The sequence below is a fragment of the Sorex fumeus genome, unplaced genomic scaffold, assembly GCF_029834395.1.
Source record: "Sorex fumeus unplaced genomic scaffold, SorFum_2.1 ptg000042l, whole genome shotgun sequence".
NCBI classification, from domain to species: Eukaryota; Metazoa; Chordata; class Mammalia; order Eulipotyphla; family Soricidae; genus Sorex; species Sorex fumeus.
In genome coordinates, this window is record NW_026606099.1 from 10,750,945 (window position 1) to 10,764,287 (window position 13,343).

A 13,343-nucleotide genomic window follows, 5' to 3' on the forward strand; every position below is an offset into this window, starting at 1 on the left:
GAGGGAGAGGGAGAGAGAAAGGGAGAAAAAGAGAAAGAGAAAGGGAGAGGGAGAGAAAGGGAGAGAGAGGGAGAGAGAAAGAGGTGGGGGGGAGAGAGAGAGAGAAAGAGGGAGGAGGAGAGAAAGAAAGGGAGGGGGAAAGAGAGAGAGAGAGGGAGGGAGGTAAGGAGGGAGGGAGGGAGGGAGGGAGAGCCCCTGCCCCTGCCCCGGGGCTCCCAGGTCCTGCCCGCAGAGGAGCGACTCGCGGCCCGTTTTCCGGGGCGCTCCCGGGCCAGCCCCCCGCGGCTGCCCAAGCCCACCCCGCTTGTCCGGGCGGGCGGCGGGCCGGGAGCCGGCAGGTCCCCAAACTTCACTCGGGGGCGCCTCCGCCCCGCGGTCCTGGCCGCGCGCCGCCCGCGCCCCCCGCCCCCCGCCCCCAGCCCCCTCCCGCGCCCGGGGGCCGTTCGGGGGGCGCAGGCGGGGGTCCCCGCGCCCGGGGGGGGGCACCCCGGCCCCCGCCGGCCCCGCCCCCCTCCGCCGGCCAATCGCCGCCCCCAGGCGCGTGCGCTGGTGACGTCACCGCGCCGCCCACCCGGGGGCGGCCGGGCCCGTTGCGCACGTCCACTTCCCGCCGCAGAGGCCAGTTTTTGTTTTTTTCCCCTTCCCGACCTGAACTCAGGCCTCGGGGCCAGCAGAAGAGGGAGACAGCCCTCCCCCCACCCCCCCCAGCCCCCGCACCCCGGGGTCTTCCCCTCCCGCTGTCCTCCCACGGGGGCTGACCTCGCCCGTTGTTTCCCAAAACTCCCTGTTTTGCAGCCGAGAAAGCAGGGGGTGGGAGTGCAAAAGTGACTTGCCCAACCTCGGGGGTTCCCGGAGGAAGTCCTGGCTTTCCTTCAGAGTGTGCGTGCCCGTGTGCCTGTGTGCGTGTGTGCGTGCGTGTGTGTGTGTGTGTGTGTCTGTGTGGGTGCAGAGGGGCTCTCTAGGGAAGACCATCCCGCCTTGGGGAAGGACCCCACCCCCGCCCCTCCCCTCTCCAGCCCTCTGTGCCTTTGCCCTCCTGGTGTGCTGTGCCAGGACCCCTCCCCGGCCCGCCAGACTTGTGCCATGGGACCCAGGGGGGCCCAGGACCCTGCACCCGTAAGCCTCCCGCTCACCCCTGGTCGTGGAGAAGAGCCCCACCTCCTCAGAGCAAGGGGCTGGCCTGAGCTATTTCTGGCCTTTCTGGGATCCTTGTTTTCAGCCTGATTCAGATGTGGAACTTTCCCCCTCAGCCTCTCACCCAGTGCCCGTGGGCTGCGTCTGGGCCTCGGCCGTGGGTCCCTTCCTCGGGCCAGGCCCCTCCTCTGTCCCTCCCTGGAAGTTCTCTCTCTGGGTCAGCAGCTCAGTTCTGCTGAGGCTCCAGGAGGAAGTCGGGGGCCCAAGAGGGAGTCATTCCCCTCTCGGGCCCCGAGGCCCCCGGGGCCGAATCTTGGCTGTCCCCATCCAGCGGCCACTCCCATGGCAAACGCTGTGCCCGTGCAGAGAAGCCACCTCCAGGGCCCCATTCTCAGGTAGGCACCGGGTCGAGGAAGGCAGGGGAGGAAGGGGGAGGCGAGGAGGGGACCGGAGCGATGACCTGGGACCCCCACTGGAGACTGGCGGGGCCCAGGGATCTAACAGTCCCGCCTTGAGTCTCTTCACCTGCCTCCCTTCTCGGTCCCTTACTTCCTCTGGGGTGACCCGTGACTTAGCACAGCTTCTCTGTTCGCTTTCCTGCCTGGACCTCAGTTTCCTTAGGGCCTCATTTCCTCTGAAATCTTACCTTGTCTTAAGAACCCCCAAGGGAACGGGGATTCCTCTGCCGACTTTCAGCCTCTTGGCTTGGGAGTATCCCGGCCTGTCCTTTTCCTCCAGTGACCTTTTGGGGGAGCATGAGACTGGAAGTCAGGTTGGAGAGCTTTGGAATGATCCCCCCTCTGCCCCCCCCCCCCCCAGGTTATCAGTCATCGCTTGTATCACTTGTCCTCCCGTTGTCCATCGAGTTGCTCGAGCGGGGGCCAGTCACGTCTCCATTTGTCCCCGTTGCGTTCTAGCTTTGCCCCAGGGCGTATTGGGGGCTCTTTCAGGGTCAGGAGAATGAGACCCTGTTATTCTTACAGTTTTTGGCATATGGAATACGTCACGGGGAGCTTGCTGGGCTCTGCCATGCAGGCAGGATACTCTCGGTAGCTTGCCAGGCTCTCCCAGAGGGTGTCATAGGATGATCCAGAGAAATAAAGGGAACTGTTGTGGAATATTAGGGTTCTTATGGCCAGGAGTGTTCTCTTCTAGCTGGGAGCGAAGACCTCGGTAAGACCTACGAGAGACAGGCCTTCCAATGGTCAGAGTCTCAGGCTTTTCTTGCGGTGCCGGGATTTGAAGATGAAGGAGAAGGAAAGAAGTGGTGTTAGGGGGTGTTAGTAGAACAGGCTGGATGGAGGTGGAGAGAATGATGGGAAGGTTTCCAGGCTGATGAGGACTGGGTGGAGCGTTCGGTTCGACAGGGAAGGGGACCATCCTGTGTCTGGTTCCGTGAGGGCCAGACCAGAGGAATTTGTGTGGGGAGGGAGGACTTCCTGCAGGAAGGTGGTCAAGTGAGGACTTAGGGTGGGGCTTGGGAGACCATGCCTCTGAAGGGTGAGGGGGTTAGTAAATTTGGGAGGGTGAAATTCAGTACCGAGGTGCTTCTGGCTGCCCTAGTTAGGTTCCCATTAGGCACTGTAGCACTGTCCTCCCGTTGTTCATTGAATTGCTCGAGAGGGCACCAGTAACGTCTCTATTGTGAGACTTGTTACTGGTTTTGGCATATCGAATACACCACGGGAGCTTGTCAGGTTCTGCCATGTGGGCGGGATACTCTTGGTAGCTTGCCAGGCTCTCCGAGAGAGACGGAGGAATTGAACCTGGGTCGGCTGCATGCAAGGCAGCCCTACCTGCTGTGCTGTCGCTCCAGCCAAGATTCCCATTATAATAATATTATATTATTAATTGTGAGTATTATTAATATTAGTTGTTATTTGCTGCCTCTCTTGGGTCTTGCGATTCAGATCTCAACAGGAGTGGTAACGAACTCCTGGATGAGATCTAGAGGTGGAGGCTGGAGGAACTTGGAGGGAGGGTCTGTTGGAAGTTGGCCTATAACCTTCCTCTTCTCCCCAGACTCTCCAGTCGAGTTGCAGAAGCCCTGGCTCAGAGATCTCGACAGTGTGGCCTGGCGGAGAGCCCTGCACCTGATTCCTCTGTCCTCTTCCCTTTTGATTTGCTTAATGAACATTTATTGAGCATGTACTGTGTACTCCGAGTACAGCTGCCAAGATAAACACGCCTCTGGCAGTGCTGTCACTATGGGTGAGCAGACACCAACCCTCCATGAAGCCTGATTTCCTGGTGCGGAGAGGTCAACCTCTCTCTGAGCTGATGGCAGGCCCAGGCTCTCCCCCACTCCCCCCACCAACTCCTTTGGTATTTGGGGATTGGGTCAGGTTACCAAAAGTGAATTATGGGCTTGCTAACTAGAGATGGACAAGTTGTGTGACATTGGACAAATCACTTAACCTCTTCTTCAAACGAGGTTGTAACAGTAAAGGAGAGATCACGGTTACTAACACTTCTACTTACTAACCTTTATCACACTGGGCTGGACCAGAGGTAGCACAGTGGGTAGGGCATTTGCCTTGCACGCGGCTGACCTGGGTTCAATTCCTCCGCCCCTCTCGGAGAGCCCGGCCAGCTACGGAGAGTATCCCGCCCGCATGGCAGAGCCTGGCAAGCTCCCCGTGACATATTCGATATGCCCAAAACAGTAACAAGTCTCACAATGGAGACATTCCTGATGCCCAATCGAGCAAATCGATGAACAACAGGACAGTGCGGCAGTGCTACGGTGCCACAACCACACTGGACACTTTCGTCACCTGGGGCGGGTTGGAGAAGGCAGGCACTGATTGGGTTTGAAGGAGTGAGGGTGTGAGCTGGGCAGGGCCTCGCTGGCGAGTTCATTCTGATTCTTGTCACAGGTCTGGGGACCTGTTGTATACCAGGGTTCTCAAGTTGTGCATTGGAATTGCCTGACTGGACTTCAAAGTGCTGAAGCCGTGTCTCACCCTCAGAGATTATTCTCACATCATTGTCATGGTGGTGATCTGATATTAGATCTGGTATTAGATCTGGTAGGTCTGGTAGATCCGATCTGGTAGATCTGATATTAGATCTGATATCTGATATCAGTGGGACTTTTCAAAGGCCATGCCAAAACTGTTCATATATTATTTCTTTAAATTTTCATACTGGGGCCGGAGAGAGAGCACAACGGGTAGGACATTTGCCTTGTCCGTGGCTTACCTGGGTTCAGTTTCCAGCATCCCATATGGTCCCCCGAGCACCGCCAGGAGTAATTCCTGAGTGCATGAGCCAGGAGTAACCCCTGGGCATCGCCTGGTGTGACCCAACAAGCAAATAAAATAAAATAAAATTCTCACACTCGTAGCCCTTGACAGATGAAGCGCGAAGATAACGTTTCTCAAACTTCAGTGCGCACGAGCATCGTTGGAGATGTCAGAACTACAGATCGCCAGGGCGGAGATGTGATTCTCTGGGCGGAGCATGTGCTTTGCATGCAGGAGGCCTGGGTTTCCCTCCCCCTCCTCCACCCCTAGCGTGACCCCTGTGTACCACTGGGAGCACTGCCCCTCCCCATTCCCCCACTCTGACCCCAGCACTGAGTTGGAAGTTGCCCCTGATCCAGGTGTAGCCCCAAAAGGAAACAGCGAAGACACACAGATCCCTGGACTCTATGTAGCACTGTCCTCCCATGGTTCGTCAGTTTTCTGGAGTGGGCACCAGTAACGTCTCCATTGTGAGACTTGTTACTGTGTTTGGCATATCGAATACGCCAGGGGCAGATTGCCAGGCTCTGCCATACGGGCGGGATCCTCTCGGTAGCTTGCCGGGCTCTCCGAGAGGGATGGAGGAATTGAACCCGGGTCGGCTGCATGCGAGGCAAATGCCCTACCTGCTGTGCTATCACTCCAGCCCCCTGGATTATATACCTTTAGAAATTCTGGTTCAACTGACGTGCCGTGAGATTTAGAAAACTTGAGGTATGCTGGGTTATTCTGATGCCAGCGGTCCACCGGTCACCTTTTGAGAGATTAAAAATGAGAAACTCCAGTCTGGGGCTGTGACTTAGTGGCTCCGAGTGTGATCCCTCCTCCTGGCACCATGGTGCCATCCCAGCGGCCTGCCGTTGGCCATCCCTGGGGAGTTCCTGGTGCCCTGAACCTCAGTCAGGGGTGTGTGGGAAGGTGCGGATGGTGTCCACAACAAAGATGGGGGTGGGGGGGTGGGAAGGAACACAAATCAAGGCGAAAACACAAACAGTCATAGAATCCGTGACTTGTCAAGGGACCAGGTCCAAGAAGAGGCGATTTGAACCCAAGATTCCCCGGACAGATGCTGGGAGCCCGGTCTGTGCTCTGAAATAGGAACAGCCAAGCTTCCCCCACCTCCCTCCTGCTGTCGGCCCATTGTGAGGATAAAATGAGATAATGTAGGAGAAAGTGCTTTTTTAAAATGTAGAACTGGCAGCATTGTTCAAGATTATGCGAACGCATGCCAATGAGGCCCGTGGGCGTGGCTGTTCACTTGGGGAGCCTTTCAGGAAAGGCTGGAGAGAAACTGCGAGAACTTGTGTGTGTGTGAGTGTGTGTGTGTGTGTGTGTGTGTGTGTGTTTGGGGGGGCAGAGTTGTGGGCTGTGACCCTGTGACACGGACTGATCAAAATGGAAAGAGGCCCACAGGATTGGGCGCGGGGTGTGGCTGGGACCCAGGCCCTGCTCCCTGAATGCAGAGGCCCTGAAGAGAGGAGACCCCAGCTTCCGTTTGAGCCCCCCAGGTCCAGATCACCTCTTTGTCCTGTGCCAGCCCTCTGGGCGATGCTGGCTGAGTCCCCGCTCCCGGGGGCCTGAGAAGCTCTTTTAAGCTCCTCAGCCTCTCTTTCTCCTCCCTCATGAAGCCTCAGCCCTGGCTGACTCTGGGACTCTTCCCTGTTTCCATGGGAGGCCGGTCCAGTGGGGAGGCTGGGAGCGGTGGGGAGTGGCCCACGGAGGCAGCCCGGCTGCACCCTCCAGCCCCTCAGCCCTGCCACCACGCCACAGACGCCACGTGTAGCTGTGTCTGGGGTCCGCAGTGCTCCTCTGTGCCTGAGGTGAGACCTGGCCCGGGGCACTTCCTGGCTGGCTATTTGGGGCACCCCAGTTCCAAAGCTGCTGAGACCCCAGGATTCCCGGGCCGGCTTCAGTTCGGGAATGCCATCGTTCTCCCTCCCCCGGCCTCCCTGGGAATTGCTGCTAATTTCAGCCTCTCGTCCCTGACTCACTCTGCTCCTCCCTGACTCGCTGGTGACCTTGGATTTCTGAAGCCCCTCACAGTGGGGGGATTGCCGTGGCCAGGAGGGAGGGCAGGCCTGATGGAAGGAGCCTGAGAGGGGATGTTTAATTGCTTGCTTTAAAACTCACCTTCTCGGGGGCTGGAGCAATAGCACAGCGGGGAGGGCGTTTGCCTTGCATGCGGCCAACCTGGGTTCGATTCCCAGCATCCCATATGGTCCCCTGAGCACCGCCAGGGGTGATTCCTGAGTGCAGAGCAAGGAGGAACCCCTGTGCTTTGCCAGGTGTGACCTAAAAAGCAAAATAAATAAGTAAATAAATAAAGTAAATAAATAATTAAAACTCACCTTCTGAAGTCAGGGCCTTGTTTGCTTGGTGCCTGCAGGGAATGGACTTCTCAGAACCTTCCGGGGGAACAGCTGACCCCTAGAATCCGGAGGGTGCAAAGCATGAGGGGTTGTCTCTCCAGGCAAAGCATCCATTGAGGAAGACGCCTGGCTCTGTTCACCGCATCCCTCTCCCTCCTCCACCCCATTTTGCCTCTGGGGAGGTTGCTAGAGGCAGAGGCCAGGCCTGGTACAGTCTGGGATTCTCTGGCACAACTCCAGGAAGGCACGGGTTAATTCTGCTTTGTCCTGGTTGATGGATTCTGGAATCATAATCCATTAGCTCTGCCTGGATGGAGGGAAGCCAGGCGAAGCGTTCAGATTGGTCTTTGTTCTGCGCCTTCGCCAGCCCTGCCAGGGACAGAGGGGCTGTGGGCACATCCCCGCCCTCCCTCCTCGCCAAGGCCCCCAGACACAGTGGCAGGGTCTGGGGGTGGGATTGGCGGGGGCTCTTTGATTGCTGGTGATCCTAGGGCTCCCTCTCCCAGGGGGGGAGTCAAGTATGTTCGGGTCTTGGTTGTTCAGTTCATTCTTCAAATACCACTCCGGGAACGTGTACCCCTGGCTTTGCTGGGCAGCGCAAGTCTGAGCCAGAGTTTTCTGACATGGCGGGGGAACGTTGGGAGGTCAGAGGTGAGTGGGGACCCTGGGCTCAAAATCAGGCAGGGAGTGGCAATCATGTTTGGTCTGGGGGTATGGTGCCGCCAGCAGGTCAATCTGTACCTGTGAGGCGAGTGCATCAGCAGCCTGATGGCGCCTTCAGACTTCCAGATACCCCAAAATTGCTGCTGTGCCTTTGGCCAGACCCCAAAAACTTGGGGCAAAGTTTACCAAGAAAGTAAACGGCCAAGAGTTAGGTATGTGGGAGACACACCCACAAACCACCTCCAGCTCAGCTATATAATTGAAGGCAAGGCCTCTCTGGTTCCTGATTGAACTGCTTAATGGACATGATCCCAGAGACTCAGAAACAAATCTCGGAACCCAGCGGCTTTAGGTAGAAATGCATCTGGTCCTGCAGTAGGCTACCGGTGCTGGGCCAACCCAGGTGGGAATAGGTTTCGTGCCTTGGCCTGTTCCCCCCGGCGGCCCAGTGGCCACCATCCTTCAGAGGCCACTGGATAGTCACATTTGGGCCCCCAGTGGTGAGACACACAGGGCCTCACAGGATGGGGGTGGAGCTGGACTTGTCCTCCCCACCCCAACGAGACCCCAAGTCATCGCCCACGAATGGCCTCTCTGGCTCCTGATCAAGCTGCTTAACGGCCATGATCCCAGAGACTCAGAAACAAATCTCGAAACCCAGCAGCATTTGGCAGAAATGTGTCTGGACCCCACAGTAGGTTACTGTCGCCGGGCCACCCCAGGGGGGAAAGGGTGCTTCCTTCCGCCTGTTTCCTTCTGGCGGCTTGGTGGCCATCATCCTCCAGAGGCCACGGGACAGTCAAGCTTGGGCCCGCAGTGACGAAACTTGTTGGGCCTCACGGGATGTGGGGGAGCCGGGCCTTCCTCCCCACCCCAACGAGACCCCAAGTCATCGCCCATGAACGGCCTCTCTGGCTCCTCATCAAGCTGCTCAATGGCCATGATCCCAGAGACTCAGGAGCAGATCTCGAAACCCAGTGGCTTTTGGCAGAAATCCCTCCAGATTTAAGTGTCAAAACTTCGGAATTTCAAAACCACATGGCCCTACTGCAGCCACGTGACATATATTATTCATAACCAGCAATAGAACACAAATTGTCTATTGTTGCCTTTTCAGCAGATCTGAGTGTTGGGGTAAAATCTCAAATAATAATGGTGGGTCTGGTGTCAAAATATTGAATGTGATCAAAGTAGAGAGAGAGTAATGTAGAAATCATCTGCCCCACAGGTAGGGGGAGGGTGTGGGATGGGGGTATACAGGGGTTTTGGAGGGTGGAGAATGGGCACTGGTGAAGGTACGGGTGTTTCATTGCATGACCGAGACTTAGACCCAAAAGCTTTGTAACTGCTCTCACGGTGATTCAATAAATAAAATTATAAAAAATGAAAAAAAAAAGTAAGATGGAGTTCATGCACAATTCAATCAGCTAATCAGTGGCTGAATAAATAGCAGTACTCCTACAAAAGAAAAATCATGTTTGGTCTAGAGTCTACTTTCAGCATGCTTCTCCCACCCTGGGAGGATCCTCCCAACACCCTTTATTTGGTGCTCTCTTCTTTATCTGAGCTTCCTTTTCCCCTGGCACGTGTGGCTGGCCTCCAAGTCATGGAGCAAAATTCCTGGTACTAATCTCGGCCACTCCTGGGTGTTAGTCTCCCATTTTGTTGCTTATAACTGAAACCCAAGCACAAAAATTTGTAAGTCTATAACTGTATGCTCTGGTGTTTCACTAATAAAAAATAAATAAATAATAATAAAATTTAAAAAAATCAGGCAGGGATTAAACTTTAGGGCTCGAGACTAATACTGTGGCAGTAGCCTGGGATGAAAAGCATTAGCTGCTGTTATGGGCTGGAGCGATAGCACAGCAGGTAGGGCATTTGCCTTCCACGCAACTGACCCAGGTTCGATTCCTCTGTCCCTCTTGGAAAGCCCAGCAAGCTACTGAGAGTATCCTGCCCACCTGCATGGCAGAGCCTGGCCAGCTCCCCTTGGCATATCTGATATGCCAAAAACAGTCACAACAAGTCTCCCAATGGAGACGTTCCTGGTGCCTGCTCGAGCACATGGATGAACAACGGAGGACAGTGTGACCGTGTACTTGTACTTGTACTTTGGCTACTGTTCAAATAACAAGTGACTGATGAGAGACGGAGGCAGCTTCTGTAAAACACACCATCTGAAGGTGCCTGGTTTTCAGGACAAGAAGTGGCACCTAAGCAAGATGTCTGTCTGGTCTGTCTGTCCCCTCCCGCCGCCCCACCCCCCACACCCCCTTCCCGTTTCTCGCCCCGTAGGCTGCGCTACATGGTGAAACAGTTGGAGAATGGGGAGGTGAACATTGAGGAGCTGAAGAAAAACCTGGAGTACACGGCGTCCCTGCTGGAGGCTGTCTACATAGACGAGACACGGTGAGAGCAGCAGGCGGGGGCCTGGGGGCTTCTGTGAGAGGAGGAAGGGGTCGGATCAGACAGACACACGGACGTCTTGGGAGGGGCAGGGGCCTCCGGTGCAGAGGGCCAGGCCTGGAGCTGGGAACAGTCAGAGGAAGGGAAAAAGCATTGGGCAGCAGAGGCAGAGGGACGGACAGGGTGGTGGACACCCCTCAGGGAGGACCGCAGCTGGGCTGGGGGGGGGCCTCGCCGCTCACAGAATTGCTGGGTGTAGAACCTTCCAGACCCATCAAGGCCCAGTTGAGGTGTCGCGGGGCATGCGCGTGAAACTTGGCATGCGGGAGCTGGAACGTCAGTGCACGTGGAAGATGCAGGCTGCCTTTCAGACAGGGAAAAATGGGAGTGTGACATATTTCCCCCAGATATTTCCTGCTGATTCCGTGGTTGAGAGGATGCTATTTTGGTTGCATTATTAAGGCCGACTCAATTGTTTCATTACAGTGAATTTCACGAGTTTTCTTTTTGACTTTTCATGTGGCTCTGAGAATCTTTGCGAATGACTTGGGGCTGGGGAGACAGCTCAGAGGGCCTGTGCGCTTGCTTCGCACGTGGGGTGGCCTAGGTGTGAGCCCCGACAACCCGCTGGTTTCCTGGAGTGCTTCTAGGTGTGGTCCCAAAGTAAATGAAAAAAAAACACCAAAAATCCCCCCACGCAGGAGACTTCCACAGGGCTTGCGTTTCAGTTCTGCTGGCCTGCGCTGCTGGCGTCGAACTCTCTTGCTCCGTGGTATTTCGTGTCTCAGTGAACACTTCCAGAGTGGGGATATGCCACTCCCTCCCCTGTGCCTCCCTGTTTCTTTATCGGACACATGAGACAGAGAAGTAGAAACCAGGGGAAGGAGGGAGAGAAGAAGGAAAGGGAGGGCCAGTCGGGAGGGAGCCCGCGATGCTGGCACGCGTCGGACGGAGCAGGGCTCTTGGGGCCGTCAACACTGGCTATCTTTCCTCTGTGCCTCCTCTCCTGGGGCCGCAGGCAAATCCTGGACACGGAGGATGAGCTGCAGGAGCTGCGGTCAGACGCGGTGCCGTCGGAGGTGCGGGACTGGCTGGCCTCCACCTTCACCCAGCAGGCCCGGGCCAAAGGCCGGCGGGCGGAAGAGAAGCCCAAGTTCCGGAGCATTGTGCATGCAGTGCAGGCCGGCATCTTCGTGGAACGGTGAGCCACGTGCACCCTCGCGCTCCCGCGGCCCCTGGGTGTCCTCCTTTCCCGGCCCCCTGCTCCCCCCCCAGCTCCACCAGCTCTGGATTATTCCACTCCCCACACCTGGAGTGTTTTCGTTCTTCTCCGCTAGGATGTTCCGGAGAACGTACACCTCCGTGGGCCCCACTCATTCCGCTGCCGTCCTTAACTGTCTCAAGGTAATTTTTTTTTTTTTTGCTTTTTGGGTCACACTCAGCGATGCTCAGGGGTTCCTCCTGGCTCTGAGCACAGGAATTACTCCTGGCGGTGCTTGGGGGACTGTATGGGATGCCGGGGATTGAACCCAGGTCGGCCTCGTGCCAGGCAAACGCCCTCCCTGCTGGACTATCGCTCAGGCCTAATCTCTGGGTTTGGGGAGAAAGGAAACGTTTAAAGGGTGGGAGAGCCCTGGGGCCTTTCAGACTCTGCTGGCACGATGATTTGTCTGCCTTCCTTTTACTCTCCGTAGGGTTCGGGGGTGCTCGCGGTAGGTGGGAATCCACCTTAGGACATGACACGTGTGAGGCACGTGTCCTGCAGCTTTGGCTTCCTCCCGGGCCTTTAAATCCTCTTTCCCGTGGGCCCCCAGACAGTGGGTGCCGGCTTCAGAGGCGAGACCCCACCTTTCTGCCTCTCCCAGACTCCGGGAAGGAAGCAGTCCACTTCCTTCCCTGGGAATCTCAGTGGCCCTTGTGAAGCCTCACGGCTGCCCTCGAGGCTGGGGGCCGCGGGGCTCCACACTGAAGGCCACCTGCCCAGTGCCCAGTCTGTTGTTGTCCACAGAACCTGGACCGCTGGTGCTTCGATGTCTTCTCCCTGAACCGGGCTTCCGAAGAGCACGCCCTGAGGACCATCGTGTTCGAGCTGCTGACTCGGCACAACCTCATCAGCCGCTTTAAGGTCGAATGATTCTCCAGGCCTGTCGCTCCGGGTCTCAGAGACCTGCCGGGGCGGCGGGGTGGGGGTGGGGGGGGCAGGCCGCTGCCCTGGACGGCTGCATCAGGAGGCTCTGCCCAGGCCCATCCTAGGATGAGCTGGTGCTCCCTGGCAGTGCTCCCGGCCTCTGGCTCCACATAGTCCTCAGGGAAAGTTCTAGGTCTGCACCCTCTAACTGTGGATTCTGTGCTTTCCCCTTCCTTCCTTTCTTTTCTGTTTTGGGGGTCACACTCCGTGGTGCTCAGGGCTTATTCCTGGTTTGGTGCTCAGGGATTACTCCAGGTGGAGGACCATGGGATGCCGAGGAGGGAACCTGTGTCGGCCTGTGCGAGGCACGCACCCTCCCTGCTGTCTTGCCTCTCAGGACCTGTTTTTGCCAGCAGTTCACCTTCCAGTGTCGGCTGCCTTTTGTGTGGCCTTTGCCCACTGGAGCCCAGACATTGTCAGCTGGGGCCCTGTGGGCTACGGTCGCCATTTTCTTCCGGGGGCAGTGAGGGCCTCCCTTCAGGCTGTTTTCTGGAGGGGACCAGCTCCTGGTCAAGCTGGGCATAGTCACGTGAGGGGAGGGTGGTGTGTGCACCGCACGGACTCTTCGCTGTGGCCCACCAGCAAGAGGATGAGGGGAGTAGGCTCCTCTCCAGGGCCTGGAGAGAGAGAGGGAGGGAGGGAGAGAGAGAGAGAGAGAGAGAGAGAGAGAGAGAGAGAGAGAGAGAGAGAGAGAGAGAGCAGTGGGTAGGGTGCTGGCTTTGCACCCGGATGATCTGGGTTGAATTCCCAGCACCGCATACAGTTCCTGAGCCCTGTGGGGAGGGATCCCCGAGCAAGCGCAGAGTCAGGGATAAGCCCTGAGTGGACCACCCGGTGTCGTGCCCCCCTCCCCCATCTTCCCCTCCAAGAATCTTCTTCAGATCCCCCTCCAGGAGGGAGTGTCTGTTAGGAGCAGCATCTCCATGGTCTTTTCTTCAGGAAAAAACTGCACTTGGAAGTGGAGCGTGAGGGGATGGAGCGATAGCACAGCGGGTAGGGCGCTTGCCTTGCTCTTGTCCAACCAGGGTTCGATTCCCAGCATCCTGTATGCTCCCCTGAGCACCGCCAGGGGTAATTCCTGAGTGCAGAGCCAGGAGGAACCCCTGTGCATAGCCCAGTGTCACCCAAAACGAAAAAAAAGAGTGGAGCGTGAGGCAGGCTAGAAGAGCCTCGGTGGGGATGTTGGTCAGTCAGGTGAGGTGGGCAGTAGACGGCCGAGCGTGGGGCATGTCGTGAGGGGCCGTGGGGGCAGAGGAGTCCAGCTGGAGGCACTGGCCCCAGCCCAGGCTTTGGAAGTTCCTGCGTGCATGCAGCCTCTCTCATACCCTCTGA

General features: G+C 57.1%; 1 protein-coding gene across 1 annotated transcript in view; it reads left to right on the top strand.

Annotated features, from left to right (window-relative positions):
- Positions 1 to 13,343, top strand: part of PDE1B (phosphodiesterase 1B) — a 30,701-nt gene that overhangs the window by 11,103 nt on the left and 6,255 nt on the right. The window contains exons 3-6 of the mRNA XM_056120295.1: positions 9,713 to 9,826; positions 10,842 to 11,024; positions 11,161 to 11,227; positions 11,832 to 11,948. Of these exons, the coding sequence (XP_055976270.1) occupies positions 9,713 to 9,826; positions 10,842 to 11,024; positions 11,161 to 11,227; positions 11,832 to 11,948 (481 nt within the window). The remainder of the gene's footprint in view (positions 1 to 9,712; positions 9,827 to 10,841; positions 11,025 to 11,160; positions 11,228 to 11,831; positions 11,949 to 13,343) is intronic.